We start from the raw sequence: 26,171 nt of genomic DNA on the forward strand, positions 1-26,171 counted from the left end.
ACAGACATTCGTAGGATTATAATGAAAGACCTCAATAAGATCGATTAAGGTGTTTACATGAAGCCTTTTTAATCTGACTGAGCCATAAATCAGATTACTAATGGATTATTTGGGTGCATGTAAACAGTTTATGTGGCAGTGGCAAGAAAGTTCACTTTTTTATGTCTGCTATCTTTATCAGATTTTGTTTCTTATTTGGACCATGTTATCAAAAATCTGTATTTCCCCGTTTAAGTGAATAGGAGCTATTTTGTGTTCCTCTTGTGTACGTAGCAAATAGCTGCAGGGGGTGTTACCAAGATGGCCGCCAAGTGAACTTGACTTTGTATGCTTGCAGATACAGATCTTAAGTAAACTGCTCCATTAGTCACACTGCATATTATTTGTCTGCCCCTCGACTGTTATTTTCTGAAGTATCGACGCCTTACACACAAGCATGACCCCTTACTTGGCATAATAATTGTTTTCATTTATTTTGACTTCCATCCAAATTGTTTTTTTTTTCTTAATCTTGGAATTTTTTTAAGCTGCAAGTCTTAAAAACATGTGCAAAGTCATAGTTGTATCTAAACGTTTAGCCCAAATGCTTTAAGCTATTTAAATAGTTTACAGCTTTAAGAATCTGCTAAGAAAGTACATTGCAGATAGACGTGGTTGTGCAAGGGTGGAGCTGTTTGTAGCAAAGATGCAATGATGTAGAAATTATAGGGAACTATTGTTATTTTTATGAAGAATAATAATTAGCTAATATTATTATTATATAAAAAAAAATATTTCACACTAAAGCACCAATTCAATTTTTTACATTAAGATTAAGCATCAAAAAGCATCATAAAAGCCTGTATAAGGTAAATTTGATAATTTTTGATAAGTTTTGATAATTATTGTTCAAAAATGTTGCCGGATTTGAGCTTGCTATTTAAATTATTTAAAAAAGAAAGCCTTAAATCATCTGCTTCCATTATCAACAAACAGACTAATGTTGGAGCTATTTTGTTGATTGATATTCCGGACTTTATGAGTGAAGAACAAATTTTCTCCTGTGCTAATGTTCTGCTTGAGTTTTGAGCATTTAATGTGTGAGTATTATAGTATGGCATATCTTTGTAGGCTAGTTTTATTAGAGTAAAGCCTATTTTTTTGAGTTCATGAGGGAAGGGCATATTTGGGGCATGAGCTTGTGATTTGTGGGCAATTATATTTTTAAGGGTGTCTGTCTGTGTGATGTGACTGATGGTGCCTCAGGGCTGCCAGTACTTAAATAGGTGCTCAGAGGGTCCAGCTGCTCTGTGCCACGCTCCACTTCTTCCCAGATGGCTCCAAGACGTTCCAGGGACCCTCCAGAGGGCCACAGCCTGAGGAGGTAGCTTTAGAGTGGACTCTCTCTCTCCCTCTGCCTCACAAACAATCACCCCTCCTCCCCTGGGCCTCCAGCCTCCAACGGTGACTCAAGGGGCTCTCAGCGAAACTACAGAACAACCCCTTTACACACGCCATCTAGACACTCTTGGGAGAGATCGCCTGCCGGCTCCGTATCACTCGCCAGCGGACCAATGGGAGTCAGCAGATGGCTGTCAGGCCACTGCCAGCATTCACCAACCTCTCCGGAGAAATGATGGTTTTAAGACTTGCTTGAGACTCTGGAGAAGTACGTCTGAAACATAGCACCAACTGTTTTACAAAGAGAAAACAGCTTGAATCTTATATTACTGACAGTGTGCGTTTTGTATAACAGGACGTTTTTACTGCAACAGATTTTATAGATGCAGTAATGAGTTTAGCTCTTTACAAATCCATCACAACTGGCATTGAGTGGTTAATGGGAAAGTGGGTTTGCCTGGGTGTGTTAATATGAAATATTGTGTAATTTATGACTGATTATGAAAGATTTTTAATCATAAATTTGACTCGAGTTGAAATTTTAACAGAAGACTATATTCGTGTGTCACTCCCTCTTTCTTTCGCAATCCTTCACATAAACGCTTTCCGAATATTGCTTTTGTTATGCAATATATGTTCATGTAGAGGGATCTCTTTTGAGGGTGTTTCTTCAACTTCAGACACTTTTGGCTCTGTGGACTTTCAGAAAATAAACTCTCTTGAAACATTTTTCACACTTTCAATAATTTGACTTGTTCATTTTTTTCTGAAAGCAATGGAAATTCCAAATTGGAATCTCAATCTCAAATTGGAAATGACACGTTTAAATTTTTTTGCAAAGGCTAATTTCACGTAGCATAATTTCATATTTCAGAATTTCATATTGCATGTTAAGTATTGTATAATAAGAATTTTACATATAATTTAATCAAGTGTTAAGGATTGAATTATTCTCACGATCGCTATTTCATAACAAAGGTGTGAAGTCCCATATAAATTTTGGATTTTGTCATTTGTCATCCCAACAGATATCACAATATTGTATTGTTTCTTAAAACAGAGACCATATATCGACATTAAACCCAAAGATCCGGCAAAAAATGTATAATTTGTCATTTAACATTATCAATATTTTAGTCGTCTATATAATAAATGTAAACAAAGTGACGCCAAGCATGAAGGAAAGTCAGTGCGCTTCACATGGTTAAATTACACATAATTTAATAATATAACAACACAATTTGATTCATTGGAAGTGATATGCAATAAAAAATATTTAGCATACAAGTGATATTTACCCTAAAGTCATCATGAAATTGTAAAATTCTGAACTTTTCATTCTTTATTGTTACATATATCTGAGTGAAACAGCTTCTCAAATGCGAAAAGATGTAGGCCCACGAGTGAATAATTGTTTATGTTTTAATTTAAAAAAAAAAAGGATGTGCATGCATAAATAATTTACAATAAACGTTTAAACATTCCCATTAAAAAAAATAGGAATTGTGGAACATCATATCTTTTTACATGAATTTATATAATTCATTTTCACAAAGTGCATATTGAAATGGTTCATTTGGTTTATGGATTTATGGATTTTCCTTAAACATCATAATTCATATCTGAATGAATTTTCATATAAACATTAAAGTGGACATACAGTGCTGAAAGTTGAAGAAACACTCTTAAACGAAGACACACGAGTCAGCTGTACCACACTTGAGGGTCTTTGGCAGGCAGTTATGGTGAAAACCAGCACATCTGAAGGTTAAGGGGCAAAGGCAGCATCTGTAGATCAGTTACACCCCTTCTGCCCTGATCCTCAGCAGGTGGGGGTGACCCTGCCCTGATCCTCTAACTGTTATCCTGGACCTTGACAGGACACATACATCACAGCACCGGGCCCCTAATATGAAACACATTCCACCAGGGCCTGATCAAAGAGCGTCTGCTCTGACAACAAAGTGCCCCCTAATTCCATGTTTGGACCACATAATTGAAGAGTAATTATGGCTGACAAAACACTTCATTTTTAAATTTAGTTTCCCCCTCCTCTCATTTTCTATTCTCTCTCTCTCTCTCTGAGAGATAAGGCAGATCAGGCCTTTCATAAAGAGTTACAGGGGGCCATGTGCTGCATTTGCAGGATGGAAATAAAGGTCAGGCTTTATTGGAAAAGAGCAAACACACACACACCTGTACATCCATGCATCCCCTTTACCCGGTGGCCTGAAATTAACATTGACAAATCACATGAGGAGAAGTAACACGATCCTATGACCCTCTCAAACAGACATGCTACTGTTTTTCTCAAGAGCCATAGCTGTAACTTATTCTCTAACGTCTCTTAACTGCTCACCATTAAGGCCATGACATGCAAATTCCTTCCCAGAGCAAAGCAGGCTTTGGCTCAAGAAGAATTTTGTTCATAAATGTGGCGTTGACAGACAAGACTTCGCTTGGCTTGTGCATGAAAAAGAAAAAGCAGGATTCGGTTTTAGTGTTTGCTGCTGTGTCGGTTCACCATGTTAAGCTACTAAACCCAGAGACTAAAGGCCACTTCCTGTCGGGCAGATCGATATGATAACAAGAGCTCAGGGGTTAGTCTAGACATCTTACTGCTGTTTTACTCAGTAAGTGCTTACAGGGTTGACTCTTTCCCGCCTGGCCAACATGCACCGGCAAATCTTTGATTCACTTTGGGATTATTAATGTGATGTTTACATCTTTTGCTATCATGTTAAGAAAACAGAACTTTAAAGCCAAACAAAGTAGCCCAAAGGGAAAGGAACATTGTCAGTCAAGCTAATCGCAAACAGGTGTTGCATGTGGTTGAAAGTTTGCTTTTAGATCGGGTTCCAGTGCGAGTGTGTGGTGCTAGCTTGAGATAATGCCTACGGCCAATTTCTAGACAGGAAATGCACAGGAACAGGGCTTTGATTGTGTTTGTTTCCCTCGTCCTGCTCTGTAGTTTTAATGGGCTGAGCAGAGAGACTGATGTTGGCAGGGGCTTTGCTCTACTGCTCTCATCTCTCCATCTCTTAATTAGGCTTATCTGCTGAGCGCCGCTGCCAGGCGGAAGCTCGTTCTTTTTTTAAAGTGCAATAAGGCGGACCTTTCAGCTGCTGTTTTGAGGTCAGATGACGGCATAGGGCCAAGCAGGAGGGCACAATCCCCCTTCTAATTGTAAAGATTAAGATCAGAAGAGTCTGAATTATATTGTGCTTTGGAGTACAAAGCCATTTTTTAGAATACTCATTCTCTTTAGAATGCCTAGAAAATAGAATGTGCTAGAATTTACGCTGTGTTCAGTTTGTGAATCATAATCTGACTAAGAACGCTTTAGGATGTTTGTCACTTACCCCTATGGAGTTCCAAACCTGTAAATCTCTGTTCATGTTCGGAACAAAATTTAAGTGAGTAAATAAAAGGGAGTATTCTGACAACTTTTATTTTTATATCTTTTATGGACCTTGAAACTGTTATTTACTTGGCAGTTGGGGCAGTATTGGACAGTCTCAAGCCTCTAAGTTTTCATCTAAAATATCTTAAGTTGTGTTCCGAAGATGAACTGAGCTTTTATGGGTTTGGAAAGACATGGGGGTAAGTGATTAATTACAACATTTTCATTTTGGGGTGGAGTAACCCTTTAAGAATTTTATTACATTTTGGATATAGGTGAAAATGTCAAATTTGTAGAAATGCAATGATGTATTGGCACTGTAATGGTTACCCGTCAAAAATAAAAAATAAATAAATAATTAAAAATTGTTTTATATATATATGTATATAATTTAGGTTTTCATTATTTTTTAAATTAATTAAATTTTTTCCCCCCAATTATCAGTCAGTATTGGATATTTATTTGTGTATGCTCATTTCCACCATTTTTACATTTAGATTAATTTTGCTTTCATTTAATGCTCACTTAAAGTTTAAATGATAGTTCACCCAAACAGGAAACTCAGTCATCATTTCTTCATCTTCTTGTCATTTCAAACCTGTATAACTTTTTCCCTTCAGTGGAAAATGAAAGAAAAGATTTTGAAGAATGTTGGTTGGCAAAAAAAAAAAAGAGAGAAATGTAATAGAACGAGGGTGAGTAATCAATGAGAGAAATTTCATTTATATGAATGCTCCCTGTAGTCTTTCAAATCAATAAAATAATTTAATAGTACTGTAATCGTTAGCAATCTCAAAATGTTGAAGATTGCTTGTAGAATTAAAGGTTATTTATGAGTTACACTTATTAAGATAAAGTAGTATTGATATTATTGATTATCTATATCAATATTTACCAATGATCTTTTTATTGGTATAACATGAGGATATTTATCAGCCTATTGTCATCAGCCAGTATTTAATAAGAGTGCATCCCTAGAAATATGTCAAATACAGTAGCTAATTTTCCTTCCCTTTTTCTGTTGAACTTTGATATCCATGCTTTTGCCATTGCAAAAAAAAAAAAATGGAAAAAATATAGGGGAATGAGGGAACAATAAAAAAAAAAAGAGTAAGAAATACAAATTGTTTTTTGGCTGCCAATTATTAGAAATAATTTTTAGTTCACCTTAACTGCACATCAGGCAGACACCTTTTCTGTTTTTATTTTGTTTTTCAGAGAGGGGTGTATGTGTGAGATCACTTCTCAGGGGTGCGATTGCAATCTGCACTGCCGCCACCTTTGGTGAAAATCCACACTTTTGGGTGTAAGTGCGTGTCAGATGGCTCTGCTTCACACTTGCTGCCTAGTGCTCCCCTCTGCCACTTAGCATGCTAATTAATCCCAGTGACAACCATTGGTGTCACTCACCCCTCGCTCCCATGGCGATGCTGCCAAGGCAACAGTCCCACAGGGGAGTTCCCATTGTGCTTTAGATGGTCTGCTTTTTTTAAAATGCCTCAGTGTACACTAGGATTACAATCCCAATCTCAGTCTCTGCTCTTGATGTTGGAGTTGATGGAATTGTGGGTAAGGAGGAGGGGGGGGGGATATATTATTATCCCAAAAAAACTGAAATACACAAGTGTGCACAAAAATGTGTGTGTGTGAGAGAAAGAGAGAGAGAGCGAAATAGTATGTTTATTAAGCCTCCTGGGAAGGGAGGGAGGTGAAGACTGTAAATAATTAGCACTGGAGTACTGGAGTTTGCCCGTTTGATCTCTTTGATGGAAAAGCAAATGTAATTTAGCGCGCCATGAGTAATTTAACAGTTAGCATGAGTTCCTTTTAATTTCATTTTGCTCAGCATCACTCTCTCAAATTAAATATTTTTGTTGTTTACAAAGCAGATCTTTGGCAGCTCGGCAGGGCCGCCAAATAGAGAGTGAGAGGTTTCCATTGGTGTTTGTTCATCTAGGCTTGTTTGCATGTTGAGAAGAGTTTATGATCATTTTTGATAACAATTGGATCAAGCATGTCTAGAAAAATTAATTCATAACTAATGATAATGACACTAGAACTAAAGCTGCTCGGCACTTGGAAAATACAAATATTAGAGTTACACTCCATCCAGCACATCTGTGCTGTGTTTATTGGCTGCGCAAATTATTTATTTGTACACATTTAACTTGAGTTTTAAATATCAATACTGCATTGAGGAATCTTTTAAGTGCACACACAAATGCACAGGCTTCATGGGGTTTATCTCAGCTAGTCAGGAAATTGTCAATTAATTGCTGGAGTTGCCTGTGGCTTGCAGAGCCCTCTGTTCACCCCTCCATGCCCTGGAACAAGAGTCTTCTCAAAGTTAGAGTTCACCGCTGGTGCTGTTTGAGACTGTTTTATCACCTCTGTACGTGTGTCGGTGGCAGTGTCTCTTCCAGCTGAGGGGCTCATTGGTCCTAACAGTACAGCAGTTACTGTAATCTTGTTACAGTGAGTGTGCGCACATATCTCCCTCGCGCATATTAATCAATTGTCGATGTTTAAATCATTTAAAATGAGAATGTAAGTGTGCTCACCCCATTTTTGTTTGTAAGAAAAAATATCGCAATAGATATCGCAGAAAAATAAAATATCGCAATGTCATTTTTTCCCAATATCGTGCAGCCCTACTCAACACTCTGGAAATTTCAAAGTAAAAATAGAAATGTGCATTAAACTATAATATACAAAAATATATGATGCGTATCAAAATAAACTGGGATCTATCTATCTATATAATGACTTATTGAAAACAAAATTTGAACACAAATGCCACGTGTACGGACTTCCGGGAACAATATACTAGTACCATAACTGAAAAAGAAAATTACAAAAGAAATTGAAAGTCACACTTTAAATTTTTACATGAAATTTTGAAAATATTTTATTGTTAAACATACTTTAGTAAACTTTGTTTTATTTATAACTTTGAAAAATCTTTGCATAGCTTGAAGGTGTGTGTGTGTGTGTCTTCCCAAACAGCTATGAACGGATGAACGGAGCTCTGTTAATGATAGGTGGTCAGCGTGCAGCAGTATTTCAGATGGATGATGGTAAAACAGGGACAGAGGTTGATGGAAGTGTGAAGCAGAATGAATATTAATGGTCGGCGTCTGGGCCAGAGCTAATGATGAGGAAAATTCCCTAATAAAAACTTGATGTGATGGGCAACGACCTGCAGGGTCACCAGAGAGACCTAGAGTTAATAGTGTGCCGTCAGGTGTGGGGAGCAAAGTGATTAGAGCCACGCATCCATTCCTGCTAGAGAATAAGAGAGAGAAAGTGGTGTAGACACATGAGAAATGCTAAAAATAGATACTACAGTTTTAGAGAGTGTGATGAAGAGAATATGAAGGAAAGCAAGAATACTGCACATCCATGTCATATCTGATTTCTATTCAGGCATAAATTAAACTAGCCTGTCGGTGGGACTTACCCAGTGATGAAAGAAATAGCATGGTTTTTGACCTGTGCTCTTCTGCATTGTCCAGTTGCCCTATATAGACCTTTATTCTCAATTGCATACAATCATCCACACGTTTTCTGCTTCACTGTTTTTTTATTATCCTGAGGGCATTAGGAGAAGCATAGCAAAGATGGCAGCTGGCATCAGAGCAAATGTCATCTGTGCACGCAGTAATTAAAATGCAAACAAAGTGGACTGTTCCCCAAGGAGGAGCCATAATGGGACAAACAATGCAATCTGATGTATTTAATTGTCTGAAAATCTTTCTATTAATCTTTGATTAAGCCAGCAACTGTTTGCTGCCTAACCTTCTTCAGCACTCAATGCCTGTGGGAGTGAACTACACACCTACTCTGCTTGCTTGTTTGTGAAGAACCTTAGCCAGGGAGAACACCATATTTAATTTGACATGAATAAAAACAAGGTGGTGAGGGACAGAAAAGCATTTCATTTAGTGTTAGTGTCATTTAGTATATTAAATAAATGCCTTTTCAAGAACTTCCCAGTGGACAAAAAAAAGTAAAGAATTTAATGTGAAGAATGTAAAAGTAACCTTGGATGTTTAAAGTAGTCATGACCTATAGGACAAATAATTTTCAAAAAAGATTTCATGAACAATTTACATAGAAATGTATAATCATGTTTCATGATTAAATCCCATTGAATGTATATTTGTCCTTGACAGTCCAGTTTTCTTTGTTGTGTACTGAAGTTTTTTTTTTTTTTTTTTTTTTTTTTTGTATAGAAAATACTGGTCTAAAGCAAGGATTCATTAAACTGATAAAGTGGCTGTCTGTGTGTTATTTTATTATTTTTTCAATTTCATGTTAATTTTAATTTCAAATAAATGCTGTTCTTTTGAACTTTCTTTTCTAATCCTGAAAAAAGTAATGGTTTCCTTAAAAATATTAAGCACCAAAACTGTTTTCAATATTGATAATAATAAAAATATTTATTGGGCATAAAATCGGCATATTAGAATGATTTCTGAAGGATCATGTGACAACAAAGACTGGAGTAATGAAGCTTAAAAATTCTGCATTTTAATATATATTCAAAAAGAAAACAGCTTTTTTTAAATTGTAGTTGCTAATATATTTGCAATATTACATTTTTTACCATATTTTTGATCAAAAAAATGCATTGGTGTGCATAAGAGAACATTTTTAAAATATTTGAAAATGTTTTAATGCATTTAAAACATTTATGATGATAATTATATAAAAGATTTATAATTTTTTCACTTTTCCTTGTTCAGAGAGATTTCAGTGTCAATGTGATATGGCCACATCCCTTTTCTTTTTTTGAAACTTAAATTATTGCACTGATTTGCACATGATTTCATCTTCCCACTCTTTTTTCTTTCACAAACACACACACTGTGTTTTTCCTACCCTCCCACTCTCACTTGTGGCTGGCAAGCTGGGTGACAATGCCACCCTTGGTTGATCAGCTAAGCGCGTTGCCCTGTGGCACCATCTGTCTGTGCCAAGCTCCACCTCAGGGCGCCATCTCACATCTGTCAGCCGAGTAGCTTAGCTGACAAGTTATTTTAAAGGTAGATATACCCTAAAGATACACAGACACATTTACATACATGCATACAGGCATAACACACAAACACACACACACATATCTTGTACCTTCTAACCCTTTCCCGTTGCTGGCACGGCATCATACAGAGTGTGTGTGGCTGATGTATGTCTAAAATTGGTACTCTTGATACTTGAGATTCAGCTTCTGATCTTCTCTTTTTCTTATGCACCAGCATTTCTCGTCGCTCTTTGCATGGCTCTGAATCATTGTTTTTTTTTCAAACAGGTGCTATTTTAAAACTATTAAAAAAGTAATCCTGCATTCTTCTAAGACAGCATCCTAGTTGTCATGAAACCTCATAAATGATGATTTAAAGCACTCTTCAAAGGCAGCAGCTGCGTCACAAAAATAACAATTTGGAATTGATTTTAATAGATTTTAATGTTGGCATGTTGCAAAGCTACTGGCACAATACAGCAAATAAATATATTTTAAAAAGAAATAAATCTATTTAATGTTTGTAAATATAATTAATATATCATTTATAGTAAAGAAATTCATGTTACTTTTTAAAATGTGCCAATTGTATAATACAATAAAATTACTATATAGTAATATCTTTAAATGATTTATTTTATTTTTATAAACTGCAGTGCATTCTGGGATTACCTTTTTTATATAGCGCTTTATCCAATACTGATTGTATCAAAGTAGCTTTACAGTGTCAAACAGGAAATATGTTGTGAAAAATGCACAGTAACAAACTGTCAGTTTTTCCATTAAGGTCAGTTCAGTGACGATTCCGTTATGTCATCATCTAGTTCAACTCTCTTCCAACAGCGTCTGTGCAATTTGTGCCTTCTCCATAGAGGACCTTTTGCTGCCTTTTAGAGCACACTATGTTTTATGAGGTGCCTATGATACCTTAAAGTGTTGCTTATTGTTGGCAGCTCACTAGGTTTTGGAACAGCGCTTCAGTATTTGTGCTCTTCTCAGTACGTTAGCTCTGTTTTCAATGCTCATGGTCTGGAGAAAGTGTCATATTGGGGAGGAAATTGCCTGCAGATGTTTGCGAGGTGCTTGAGGGAGAGGGTGGGAGAGGACGATCAGGCTTGAGGTTATTAGGTCAGGCAGCAGATGACTGCTTTCTGACAGGGGTGAGGGAGAGAGACGTTTTCATGTATCTAGGACCTCCAGGCTGTCACACTTCCCTTCTCATTTGTTCCTCCGCTCCTTCATCCTGCTGTACTTTAGTATGACAGCTGGGTGTCACACAGATGCTGTGTGAATTAGTCCCTGAATGTCATCAGGTCTAGATCCTGGTCCTCTTAATGGCCTAACCCAGCCAAAGGTGTCAATATACATTTCCTTCTCCTTGCTGCTGTGGCTGACAGGCGTGCCGCTGTGTTTTTTCTGCTAAGTGAGGTTAGATTTCACTTTGGTTTAGTGTTAAAGGCTTGTGGAGAACGCAGAGACAGGGTCATAGGCTAGATGATTAGCAGACATATAATTTATGTCACACATCTGCCATTTATTAACTGTCAGGTTTAGCTTTAGACATTCAAGCTTAAAATTACGTAAGGACTGAATACATAAATAGTGTAGTGCAGCATTCACTGTAAAAAAACAAAACAAACAAACATTATCCAGCTGTGGTTGAAATACACAAAATACCGTAGAAACATTTCATGTTCTCCGATTTAAACTTACATTTACATTTAAATCCCGTAATTTAATTAATTGATATAATGTTAATATATCAACCTATTGAAGTACTGAAATCTGTTTTGTACGTTTGTAATAAACTGGCCCATCACAGCAGCTTTTCAATAGTAACAGATATAGAAGGTGCAAAGTGTCATTCACACAAAACTGATAAGAAAAAACTAAGATCTTTGATATGATATTCCTCTGCATATATATATAATATACATACAAAAAGAAAATCACACAATTTTGTTTTTACAATTTAAAAAATGATTTTGGTGATTTGTTTTCTTTGTCTTTTTCTCAGTTCTTTATTATTTATTTTCACTGATATTACATACAATAAATTACATTTATTAATTATTTAAAAATATTATTTATTAATTATTTAAAAATATATTTAATAATTTGTTACTTTTTTTTATTTGCAGTTTCATTTATTTTAACTATGGAAATAATCATGCGTTTTATTCAAGCTTGATGTTTAATGGTATGCAATGCACTTTTAAAAGTATTATAGTAACAATGCAAGTTTGCATGAAAAGTAATGCTTGAAAGAAAATTCTTTGTTAATTGCTTTAACCTAAAAAAAATATGATAAAACAGCATTTATGAATTCAGCCTTTAAAGAATCCCTGTATCTGGTCCAGTATCTTTAGAGCCACACATCAGTGCCTGTTACAATGTCACCTTGGTACTTGTGCATCTTCAATAGCCAGCTCAGTGTGGCAGAACTCGCTCTGTAGTTGGAGAAGCAGTAGTTTCGATCTCACAGCACAAAGCTTCCAGTGAAATTTCTTGCCTCTCCATTGCCCAGTACTCAAAGCCTCAGTCTCAGCAGACAGCACAAGGCACTCCGCCATTTTCCCCTCAGAGTATCTGACTCTTAGCTCAGAGCTGCCTGGGCCTGTTTTTGCTTCCTCTCTGTTCATCTTTCCTCTTCTGTCCATCTCATCACACGCACACACACACATACACACACACTCCTCCTTTCACAGAGCAGAGTGGGAGCTCCAGGCCTTGATTTGCCAACACATTTCCAATTATTAAAACGTAATTAGAGCTAGTGAGCGCCTCCTCCCTGGCTAATTTCAGTGCACGCTGTGACAGGCAGGCGGCCGGCGGCGACGCAGCCCCAGTGGCAGATGGAGAAGAAGGCAGCAGGAGGGGAAAAACCATTTTGCCGCGCCATGGTTTGCATCAGAAAACCATCAGGATGTGCAGCTTTTTCTGTGGGAGGTAGGAGGAGAGGGAGAGAGAGAATGAGGGGGGATGAGGGAGGTGGGGCACGCAGCACTCCGTGGCAGCGCATCAAATTGGCACTGTCAGAGCTGACCCTGGCAATGGTTGCCATTCTTCAAGCTGTCCCCCACTGCCACCCAACATAGCCTGCAGGCAGAGCAAGAGAGAGAGAGCGACAGGAAGAGAGTGAAAATAGCATAGGGAAGAGGACGAGGAAGGGGGATGAAGGGAGAGAGAGAGAGAGCGTACCAACCTATTGTCAACCTTTGGGACCCCCGCTGCCTCTATTATCAAGCTCAAATCAGTCTCAATTAATTTCAGCATTTGTTGACAGTGCCAGTTACAACACAATGGTAAATAGACCATGAAATGGAACGTTGAACACTTTGCGTCCTAACTTGACATTTGACGTTTTACATCAATGACTCTATTTATGTGCTGTTTTTTGAACATATTTTTGAAACATATTTTCATAGTGTTTGCTGTGTTTGGCTCGTAGCGGTGCTGCATTTAAACCACACATTTTTCATTGTGTTGACCCTTCTCCAGAGTGTGTCTTGGAGGTTCGATGTGGTCTCCGAGGTTTGAGAAGTCGGATCAACGTCAGAGCTTTGGACAATGGCAGAAATGCAGTTATAAACACATTCAGAATTCGATTGCTTTTGTTCCTCATTGTCTGCTGTTGTTAGCCGCACTTGCAAGGCATATGGAAAAGAAATTAAATGTATTTTGCTTGAAGATATTTTCATGTAAATATTCATTTTGGAAGTTTGTCGTTGTGGATGTGTTGTTTAAAAAACAGCCAATCAGAGACTTCCATTCCAGTCAGGACTTATAAGAACCCATGGAATTGTTTGAAAAGTGCTGTGTTGACAATTAATGTTGTAACAAGATGTTGGTGACATATCAAAGGGCTTTTCCCATTTCATATAGTCAGTGGACAAACCACAAATCATTGAAGGCATTGCCTTTTTGATATTTGCTTTCAAACCAACTGATATTTTGAAAAGTAAATAAAGAGTTAGTGTTAACATAAGCAAATGGCCATAATGAACCACGATTCCATAGTTTTCATGCTTCACAATATTTTATTTTTCTAAAATACGGCAAATAATATTTGATTTCATGGGGTTTTTCAGGATGTGTTTAGCTCCCATGCTGCACTGCTGCAGTACAGACTGCATGAACACTGTTGGTCTCATTTGGAGGCCTAATCAGCTCCATACACTTCCTCCTCCACTGTATCTGAGGAGTGTGTGTCTAACTAAAGCAGATGGCTCTACTGTTCCACTGAGGCCATTGGCTGTTTTAATAAGCTTAACATGCTATATTGATCTGCAGCCAAGATCAATTGGCGAAGTGTTTGGCTTTGAAATTAACACCACACTAGAAAAAAAAGCAAGAAAATGCTGAGATGGATTCCCAAGTTAATCCATCCAATATGACTGTAATACCAAGTGTTTTAGAGGAATTAAATATGTTGGACTGACCATCATTATGCAAATCTCTTCATATTTACTCTTGTCGAATAATCTTGTTTACTATTGAAATGATGGACAGAAAGCCAAATATTTTATATATATATATATATATATATTTTTTTTTTTTTTTTTTTTTTTTTATGTTTATAATTATTTGTATTAATGTAAAATGTAAAATGTGCAAATTTTATAATATAATACAATTATATATTTATTATAAATAAATGTTTTATTTTAGTTTTAGGAACTGTTTTTAATAATTTACTGTTGTTTTCTTCAAACTTTAATCAAATGATTATGTGCTTTTTCAGTCAACATTAAATATAACCATGTTATGTTATATTATATTATATTATATTATATTATATTATATTATATTATATTATATTATATTATATTATTAATAATATATATACATGTGTATATAGTGTATTTTATGTTGTATAATATAATATACATTTTATATTATAATAATATAAATTAATGCTTCAGTAAACAAAATAGATTTCTTATATAAAAGTAAAGTGGGGAAAAAATAATATAACATTAATATTGATTTAATGAAGCTAAATATCATTGATATCATCAATTACACATTATATTACTATTAAACATTATATTATTTAAAAAAATTAAACTGTATAATATTAATATAATAAACTTGATGTGTACTTTTGTATAGATATCATATTTTATTTTTCACCTTTTTTCACTTTTAACAGATGAAACAGAAAAGAAAATGATGGAGAGAAAGCCATGGATAGAAAAATGTCACTGGACTTGAATGTGTATCTTCCTCATGAGCACAAAAACCCAATATTTTATTAAATTAGCATTATTCTGCGACTCAGTCATTCTAATGTGCTTTGAATCACAACGTGCAACAGATCTTACCTTTTTTGTTTATTTGTGAAAAGTGTAGCTTCACAAAACAAGCTGCCTGCCCTTACCTGTCAAATCTCATCTTACCCTTTCCCACTATAAATGTGTTTCCGTCTGGACCCACCCCTCCATTCTCAGTTTCTTCTCTCAGCACCAGTACAGAAATTTGCATACCCGTCTGATCTTGGAAAGGAGGAGCAGGAGAGAGAGAATAATGACAGCAATTTCTTCCCTTTGTACACTTGCTGGATTGTGAGAGAGTGTCGTTTAGCAGCACCTGTGTTGACAGGCACACGGATGAAAAGCGAAAGAGAGGAGTTGATTAAATCATCAAGTCGCAGCAGAGGAAGTCAATTCTGCCTACAATCTACAATGATATCCTTTTATCCTGACGTAATGAGCTATGGCAATTTTGCATTGGGTAATGCGATAAGTTCTATTAGTGGGTTCCATTTGCTTCACAAGCAAGAGCGATTCATTTCGTTCCTCTCTTATCTCTGCAATCGAAGCACTAGGCTAGGCACGGGAACACTGATACGCCAATGGAGATCCCGACAGTGTTTTTATGGATCACAACACACTAGAAAAAAAACATTTTGCTCATTATTTTAACTCTTCATGAACCCTGTCTGGGCCAAATGAGGGGGAGCCCCAGGCCTTTAGGAAGGCTTCATGCAGTTGTGCATGTTAAATCCACAATTATTGCCCAGGACGGGATATATTCAGGAAGCTTCAATAATATGATGCAGATTTTGTTTTACAGTATTTTTACTGTAATGTTAACAGTATTACCATGCTGGCACACACAAGAGCAGTAGGTTATTAACATCTGGTATGTGTGTGTTTATTGGATATGTATAATAAACGAGCCCATATATCTCCAATCCCGTTGGACTTGGGCTGTAAATTTGATGCTGCTCACCAGGCCCTGTATCAGGTCAGACGGGATACAGAGCCTAGTGAACAAGCCCCACCCCCCCAAACCTCACCCAACCCCACTCTGTCCAGTCCTCTCACTTTCTGTACCTAACAACCAGTCCTTGCGGGAATATGGCTCCCAGAACTGTCCCACAGGGTTCAGTTCAGCTGGGTGTAATTATCCCCGAAGATCTTAGGCCCCGCCCCCTAGCAGGCCTTCATTAGGGAGTCCAAGCTCAAACCCTGAATGCATCTCCCCCAGCCAAGTTTGTCTGTGTGCTCGCTGCTAATTAGCTGATAGAGAATTAAGTGGACCTTGAAATTAAAATTGGTCAGAAAGGCTTAAATTTAGCATTTTAAAATCATGCTATGTTTTTTAATTTAATTTCCAGTTATTCATTGGCTTATTTTGGATGGAGACACCAATGCCCTGTTTTTTTTTCCTTCAGATTAACGTCTGTAATATAACGTGTGTGTGTTTTTTTTGTGAATCAAAAGCATACAGTGCAATCAGTGTAGCCCACTTCTGAAAACAAACGAGTCTTATGAACTGCTTCTTTTTAATTAATCAAAAGCATACAGTGTGACCGGTGTAACCCAATTCTGATTCATGAGCATTTTTTAAGTGGATCAAACACATATGCACAAAGTAGCCTAGATTCTGAAAACTAGTGACTCTTAGGAACCGGTTCTTTTTATTTAATCAGAAACATACTGTTTGACCAGGGTCGCCTGATTTTAAAAACGAACAACGTTTTAAAACTGATTCTTCATGCAGTGTGACAGTATGAGCTCTTTTTGGTGAATCTTAACAAGAACAATGTAGTTGAAATATCAAACCAAATGTCACTTGCTTATTCTTTTAATTAATAGTTCAAAATATGTTGAACTGCATGTTGAATCAAATGTTCTGAATCGATCTAAAACTGCCCTAAATTATTTACATTAGTTGGAAATATACTAAAATCAGAATCAGAATCAAATCAGGAGCTTATGAATTGGAATCTGAATCAGGAAACCGCACTGATACGGAACCCAAAAGAATATACAGTATATATATATTAGTGTTATTTAATTAATATTTAGTGTTTAGTATTTTTGACCAAAGTAATCAATTTACTGGATTTCAGGATTGATTTCAGGAGCAAAATGCAATTGTTTTTTCTGTAAAGCATCAAACTCAGTGTACAGAAGAAGATTAAGCAGCGGCGTGAAAGCTGCAGTGCGTCTGTGGTCTATGAGATGTGAAGATAGTTGGATTCATAATCTAGTTGGTGTCGGAGGAGAAAAAACCCTGCTGGTGGTAATAAGCAGATGTAATGAGGCCTGGCCACTGAGTGACATAAGAACAGCCTTTTCCTGCTTAGACTTTTATTACTCTGCTGATGAGCTGTGCACTGTGAGACTGTTGAAATCTGATTTCCACTTCATAATAGCTTTATATTTAACACCAAAAAAACAAAGTGTTTCAGCTCCATCAGGTCTAGCAGATTCTGCACTGTTCTAATGCATTCTTTTACTTTCTCTTACAGTGCGACAGTGAAAGTGATCAAGAAGACAAGGTAAGACTGCGCCTTATTATTTCTATTATTACATAACTTACAAGACCAGCACTGTATATATATATATATATATATATATATATATATATATATATATATATATATATATCTTATCCCAACATAATATGCAGAAACAACTACAAAGCCATGTTTGAGTAGCAATTATATCACTGGAGATCACTGACTCGCTGTGTAGTTTGTTTCTGGTAGATCACTGTCTGCTCTCACATTGCCTGCATTTTATCAATGCTACCTTGCATAAATTAGTTGTTTGATTGCCTCCGGCAGCTTCTAATGGAAATTAATAATATTCATATATTATTATTATGTATTTATTTATATACTTATGTTAAATAAATAAATAAAAATCAGGGATGTAATTGTAATTAATATACTTATTTGTGCTTTTCACAGATTCCAAGAACTGTTATTTCCTTCAGGAAATGCAAAGCTAGTTAGTAGCAGCAGCTGTAGTATTAGTGTAATTAATACCATGTTCCATCATATAGCACTTTCTAAAATGATCTTTATTCTTTTTTTAATCAAACTTGAATCAATGAGAATCCAATATTAGACTTTGCTTAAAAGTGTGTTTCTATTTAATTAGAATTACCATCTTTTTTAATGACTGTGAGAAGGCATTAATTAACTCTGCATTAATTATGAATGTCTAAATGGTGTGCGAAATTTGAAAAGAACCATTACAAGTTTCACAAGTTACATTTTACACATATTAACGTGAAACACTTCCTACAGATTTATTTAAAGTACAACCCACAGGACATAGGATTTACATTAGGTGGAACTGAATTATTATATCAGCTATTTTATAGTGTAATTATTACAAAATTAGGTTATTATTTAAATGCATTAATTTAATTTAACAGTAGACTTTAGGCAAATTTTGATGCAAACTAGGCAAGCTCTACAAAGAGCTTGACGAGACACATTGCACCACTTCTTTACTGTCTGCTGAACATCAGCATGATTACCCAGAAATGTTGTTTTGTTCACTCTTTTTGATTGTTCCTCATTTGTTGTTTTAAACCAGTGGTTGTTTGATGACGACGACGAGTCGAAGTAGCAATGTCAGTCAAAGCCCTTTTGTTGTGGCATGGTAGAGATGTGCTGCGTAAGACATTAATCGCTGTTTTGCTCGCTGCATTTCTGCTTCTCATTATTGCTCTAATGATTTTCTCGATATCATGTCATTCTCTCTGCATTTGATTAATTATGTGTCATAACAATGGAAGGGTTTAGTAGGTAAACAAAGAAACAAGAGTGCTCTCTTTCAAACGCACACACATTCGCAAACACTTCAGAGGGATCTCTGTCTGTCAATAGCTCTTAAAATGTGTTTACAAAACCGTGAGCATGTGCTATTTTCACATGCTTGTTCTCTCTGGGAATGAATTCAGTAGCTCTTTCCCCTTCAGTTCCAACTACAGTACAGCATATTCAGCAGCCGTAGGGGAGGACAACTTGTCACATTAATGGGTCAATTCTATTCATCCACGGACAAACTGTCTCTTTTTATTCTCATCTGGACCAAATCAGATATTGAAAAAAGTTACTCTGGAGAAATCACTTTCTTGCTGCAAGAATGATAAGAATCCCATCAAGATTCCCCTCTTTTTTCCCTTAAATATGTTCATATATATTTCTTAACACCAGTTATCAAAATGCCCCACAGGAAGTGATGTCATAATTGTATTTCCTGTGACAGCTACAGTCAACATTCCATCACCAGCTATGTATACATATCTGTGTGTGTGTGTGTGTGTGTGTGTGTATGGAACACCGAACACAGAATATTCGACTGTGAGATTGGAAGTTGAATCAGACTCCTTGAATCAATATATATATATATATATATCCGCTATATATACTAAATTGATTCATTAATATTAATATAAAATTAACATTTAATTAGCTATACACGGAGGCTTAACTCTTAATAGTCTATTAAGAGATATAATAATATTTATAATAAGAATAATATTATTTTATTTTTTATAGTTTTTTTATTATTACTTAGGATAACAGTTTATTATAATCAAATATTTAATTTATCATTTTAATTACAGATTAAATATGTAATATTATGATATGTATTCAATTAATCAATGGATAAATTAAAATATATAATTTAAATAATATATTAGTTATACAGTTTTTTCCAATGGAGGTTTACTGTATAAAATTGTCAGCAATTCTTCCTTTCATTAACTTAAGTAGTTTACTCTGTGATGATGCATTAAACTCAGGTTTGATTAATTAGTATAATTGTTGGAATGATGTTTTAATAATTTGTACATTTTTAAATAATTATTTTAAAGTAAATGCCGATGAAGATACCAAATAGCTGTTTTTCTTTGTCAAAAGGGAAGGTTTAATGTTAATAGGAATCTGTGTGTGTAGACGTGTTGCATGAAGTGTGAGAGTGTTTAATGGCCTTTTGACATCTTGTTTGTGTTAGCTGGAGCAGAGCAAGAGATTTATTAAACGCTACAGTCTGTACACTGTTCATCATGCAGGCCTATTCCAACTGGAACACGGCCCTAGTTCTGCTGTCCGCCCTCTCTGGCTCACTCTCCTCTCCCTCTCCCTCTCCTGCTGCTGGATCAATTGGCAGTATGCAGGCCTAACATGGTCCAGAATGCTCTCAAAGCGTTTAGCTGGCCCTGGCAACTGTGACTGGCTTCCACCTTCCAGGCTTTTGGCTCCGCTTCGTTCCCTGGATGCCCCGGCTACTTTCGTTCTCTTTCTCTCTCTCTCTTTCTCTCTTTCCATCAGTGTGCCAGGGATCTTGTTCGCAGCTCTCCCCACAACCTGCTCACCCACCAAACCCCACGCTTCCGCCCCCTGCCCTGATTGGTGTGCAAAAGAAGTGTCAGTTATTAGAGAGAGCAGGTAGGGCCCTGTCTTCTCATTACCAGCCGCTCAAGGGGGATTATTATGTGTGCTGTGGCTGGCAGAGAGAGAGAGAGAGAGATTCCAGCGCTTGACGGGCTGTTTGATGTTCTGCAGCTGCCCGGATCCAATAACGTCGCCTTTTCATGGCGCAGTTAACACTAACAGGTCTGTGCCATCTGAGAGTGTTTAAAGACCGTTGAGGCTCAAGTGAATCTGTGCCGACTTTAGCCAGCAATAAATCAGCACATGTGCTCGGGCTTAGTGCCTCTCTGCCCTCAGAATCCCACTTTATGTCTGAGCTATGGTGCAGTCAGTGGGCTATATATGTGCTCTTGACAAATAAGCCATTGCGGTTTCAGGTTTAAGTATGTCTCTGTCTACCGGTCTCATTTTACTAATCTGAAAATGTAAAGCTTGATTTTCATATAAAACAATAAGGAGATGTATATTTGTGTGTTTGTGTTTGCATAGATATTTACAAGAAATATTATACAGTTTCCATAATTATTATTATTATAATTATAATTATTATTATTTATTATTACAAACATTTTCTGTACATTTTTATTCACACATATAGATGGATTTGTACTAAAAAATAGTATTTAAAATTTTCATTAAATGTTTTCCTTTTTTACTCGTAGATGTAGATATTCGTAGATATTCATGGATAGATGCGAGGATAGATATTTACTATAAATAATATTTATAATTTTGATTCAATGTTTTATTTACATTTTTATTCATGGATCTATGAGTTGATGGATAGATATTTACTATAAATAATATTTATAATTTTGATTATATGTTTTCTTTTTCTTTCTTTTAATTCACACATTATTTATATATATTTATATATATATATATATATATATATATATATATATATATACATACATATATATATATATATATATATATACACTAACTTTCTTTTTTTTACTCTCAAAGTTTTCATCATATGTGGTGTATTTTATGTGATTATGAACATTTATTATTAAAGACGGTGCACTACAAATAATGCTTTTAAACCTCTTTAAACTCACAGCATAAGCATTACTATCTTGAAACTTCATGTTTAATGCTAAAATCCATTAAATAATCCACTAAAACGGTTCAGACCACAAAACGTGCTGCAAAAAGGTTTAATGTGTACTAATCAATTATCGTTCCATTACCTTTAAGAGGTAGATAGAGATGACAAATTGCACAAGCATGGGCAGATTAATCTTAAGTACCTTTAAAACATCCCACCTTTGGCTCGAAATTAACGTTCTTGTACATTTTAATGCACTCAATGAGGCCTTAAAAGGGAAAATAAGAGGACCTTTATCGCTGAACTCTTTTAACACCCCTCACCCCCTCGTTCTTTTTGCTGGCCCTTCGTTCCTACCTACATATCTTCCTCACATCTGTGTGTGGCCAAGGGCAAAGGACGCCATGTGAAAGTGGCTCTGTGTCATAGAATTGCTGTAATTTCACTCACTCGCCTCTCATTTGTGACATGCACTTTTAAGAAAACATGTAAGTCTTTGACACAAAACCATGATCATATATATATATATATATATATATATATATATATATATATATATATATACACACACACACACACACACACACACACACGCACACACACATCTTTTTTCTCATCTTCCTCTTCTCTTTTCGTCTTCTGATGTTTGCCCTAAAGCGGTTGGAAGAGGAGGAGGAGGAGAGGCGCATTAGTTTCTCCATCACTCAGCCAGAGCACTGACACATAAATTGTTATTATTAATTTTTTTATCTATTCGCCACACTTCCGCACGGTGAAACGGGGCGGGTAATAAAGCTCCGCGAGCGAGGTGTCAGTGGTAAAAGATAATGTGTTTCGCCCTCCCTGCATCTGAAAAAGGAGGACGGACGGGATGGGGAGTGAGCAGAGGGGTGTTTACAGGCTTGAGTGGGTGCTCGTGAGGCCGGGACAGAGGCTGATTGCTGTAGAGTGGCCTGTCAGCCTGTGATTTGTCATGTACTTCATCATCTCCGTCACTCCGCCGAGCGTTGTCATAGCTAACATATCGCCCTGCATTTGTACCGGCCCGTGTTGGAAATTTGTATTTACTTTGGGGTTGGCGGCACGAGGAGGGAGGAGGCGATGGGGGGCAGCGGTGTAATTTGTTCCTCGTGGATAATGTGACCCTGAGTGGAGCCGGATCATGGGTTAGTTGAAGTGATATTTTCCGGTAATGGTAGTCGTACATCACGGCTGTCAGACAGAGTTAGGAGGCATGCACGTTACAGCTCCATTACAGCCACTGCAAGCATCTGGGATTATTTTCCATAACCAAGTATGACATGACCGCTCTGCAGAGTGCATTAAATTTTTACTGGCTTTCCTTCCTTTGCTCTGTCTTTGCCTCCCTCTCTTTGCTCCCGAGCCAAGTCAGCGGCGTTTCTCTTGCGCCGACCGAGGGGCTCTGGGATGGCAGGGTGATTGATGCTCGGGAGTCTCGGTGTCCCTCACAAAGCCTGGCACACTGCTGCAGTGCTGACATGTCTCCGTCAAAGCCTCTTGGCCACAGTCCTGGCTTTTATGTTATTTCTAATGACGTGTTTATTTCTTACATTTCTTTCTTATGGTTGCCAGCTATTTTGATCTTGGTTATTTCCAGGCAAGGTCAGCGCTGTAAATGCCAGAGCTGTGGGAGAAAGATAACGTGTGTGTGTGTGTGTGTGTGTGTGTGTGTGTGTGTGTGTGTGTGTGTTAAAGGCTAATCGCCAGGATCCTGGGGGCGGGTGGGTAGGCAGTGCTCATTATAGGGGCCTACCGCCGAAATTATGTGGCGACCTTACAGGCCCTCTGACTTGCCAGACAGCAGAAGGATTTATAGGGAGAGAGAGCAGGGTGATGCACGCTGCTTGATGGATGGGCAGGTCAGCAGGCTGTGCAGTTACACACCACCCGCTCACCCCTGGCCGTCCCTCTCATTCCTGCCTGACGCAGAAGTGCATTATGGGAGAAAGAGTGTAGCCCACTTATTGCACTGCTGTTTGATTGACACCAATTAAATAGACCCTTTTTGTGTTTGAGAACGGCATTATATGGGGACTGAAGTGATGTACTAATGGAATTTATTGCAGCATATAAATTGCTGCGGATCATTTTTCTCAATAAAAAAAAATTTATATATATATATTATTGATATTGCAATCATTATTTTTGATGGAAAACTCAACATTTTGTGTGTGTGTATGTGTGTGTGCACATGTTTTCTAGTGGATATGGTGACTTGCAGCTATTGTTTGTGCTGAGCAGAAGCAGAGAAGCATCAGAGTGCCTCAAGGCAGTCAGTAATGACCCCCACAGACCATTACTTGCAACACAATCACACTCACACACACATTTACACACTCTCTCTCCTCCATCTTCCCCAGCAGACAGAGCCTCATTCTGTCATGGTGTGTATCTAGGAGCTACCACTTGTCTCTAACATGTGGATGACGATCAACTTGTTGGTGTGGATTCAGCATCTTCCTTTTCCCTTAGGCCGTGATGAGCCTTGCTGATGCCTCCAGATTCCTTACACACACACACACACACACGCATGAGAGTCCCTGACGGCTCTTTAGTCCCCTAGGAGAGGTCAGTGAGGTGGGAGGTTGAGTGGTTGGGGTTTGTATCCAGGGCTGAGACTAACGGTGTGCAACCTCGCAGCAGGGTCCCTACACACATAATACTCTTTTTTTTATCTTCTCTTTTTTTTTTTTTTTTGGCCCTACACACTCCTGTCCGACCTCTTATGGATCAGGATGGACATTAGTCCTGCCACTACATCACATGTGGTGTGGTGCTTTTTTTTATTATTTTCACATAAACTGACTTTTATACATCTAGTCAGGCACTTGGAGATGGAAAGAGGGTCAAGATCATTCTTGATTAGTTGTGTAGCAGTCCACTCAGTGAAAGGTATGAATTGCTTTTTTGCTCTAAGCAACTCTATTATTTCCAGCACAGCATGGAGAGTCTGTGTGCAATAAAATCACAGACAAAAGAAAGGTTAACCTGGAAAAATATTTCAGTGATTTTTGGATTTTAAATTTCAATGTTGACTTTCAACCCAAGGCATGAGATATTTTACACTTTCCACTAACAGACATTTCCGAGAGCCCTCGAACCTTAGCATTTTTAGCATTTATTTGCACAAACCAATAAAAGGTAATAATGCACCTGTGTGAATCAGACAAGGTTGCCAAGTCCTTGAAATTGAACTGAAGGGAACCTTGCTTGTGAATTATGATTAAGTGGCAAAGTATTCACAAGTAAACACAGGTATATGAATAATAAGGATATATAATTAGAATTATAATAATATTTTGTTTTATTTTGTTTTGTTTTATTATATATATATATATATATATATATATATATATATATATATATATATATATATATATTATTTTATTTTATTTTACATGTCATTTCCCACCTAACTCACACAGTTTAGTGAAAAATATATGTGTGGCTTGTCATCGTGTACCTGTAAAGTGCTCAAGAATATTCCATCCCATGTGAGACTGGTAGGTGTGTGACGGATCTCACCTGTGTCTATCTGTGCTCATAAATATAAATGATGATGAGCAGGTTGACTGTTATCTACAGGTAGTTTAAATAATGTATGCGGTCAGATTACAGACCTACAGACTCCTTACAGACTTTTTCTTCGAACATGGAATAGCAGAACACGTTGTTTCACGTCCGTCTCTTTGTTCTTCACCCTTCGCTCTGTCTATGCCTTAGCAACCATTGGCAAGAGTAAATTTTTCTGAGATTATCACAGATTCTGAAAGCTGAATAAATAAGTGTTCTATTGATGTATGGTTTATTAGGACCGGACAACATTTTGCCGAGATACAAATATTAGAAAATCTGGAATCTGAGGGTGCAAAAAAATAAAAATACTGAGAAATTTGCCTTTTAAAGTTGTCCAAATGAATTCTTAGCAATACATATTACTAATTATTAAGTTTTGATATACTTATGGTAGTAAAATCTACAGATATCTTCTTGGAACATTATCTTTACCGAATATCCTAATGATTTTTGGAATAAAAGAAAAATCGATCATTTTGACCCATACAATGTTTTATTATTTTTTGGGGGCTATTGCTAAAAAAATATACCCCAGCGACTTAAGACTTGTTTTGTGGTCCAGGGTCACTTATACAAACATATGCAATAGCTTTCTTCTTGTCCACTGGCATTTTGGTTTAGTGATGCAAATTTCTTTATACAAAACCTTTATTTTGAACAGCAATTATTATTGGCTTCAAAAGACAAGTTTATAGATCTTTCTTTATTGAAACATGCATTGCATCAAGCCCATTAAAAAAAAAAAAAAAATTTTAATTTTTCTATTTATGTGTATTTTAATATTTTCTGTTTAAAAATAAAATTTTCTATTTTCTGTAAATTCTATTTAGATTTGTATTATTTATTTTTATTTTCACTATTTAATTTTAATTAAGTAATTTAATTAAATTTTCTTCTGTTTATATATATTTTTGTTTATTTCTTTTTTCTTCTTTTAATTAGGCTTAGAGTTAGTTAAGGTCTCCCAAAATATACCTTATGTTACACAGTATGTGCTCAAAAAACACACAAAAATTTATAA

At 36.5% G+C, this 26,171-nt stretch overlaps 1 protein-coding gene across 5 annotated transcripts in view; it reads left to right on the forward strand.

Moving 5' to 3' along the window:
- LOC128021147 (autism susceptibility gene 2 protein homolog) overlaps positions 1 to 26,171 on the forward strand; it is a 297,071-nt gene that overhangs the window by 168,328 nt on the left and 102,572 nt on the right. For all 5 annotated transcript variants that reach the window (XM_052608138.1, XM_052608140.1, XM_052608141.1 and 2 more), the window contains one exon: positions 17,572 to 17,601. In XM_052608138.1, coding sequence (XP_052464098.1) covers positions 17,572 to 17,601 — 30 coding nt within the window. The remainder of the gene's footprint in view (positions 1 to 17,571; positions 17,602 to 26,171) is intronic.

The sequence above is a fragment of the Carassius gibelio genome, chromosome A10 (assembly GCF_023724105.1).
Source record: "Carassius gibelio isolate Cgi1373 ecotype wild population from Czech Republic chromosome A10, carGib1.2-hapl.c, whole genome shotgun sequence".
Lineage (NCBI taxonomy): Eukaryota > Metazoa > Chordata > Actinopteri > Cypriniformes > Cyprinidae > Carassius > Carassius gibelio.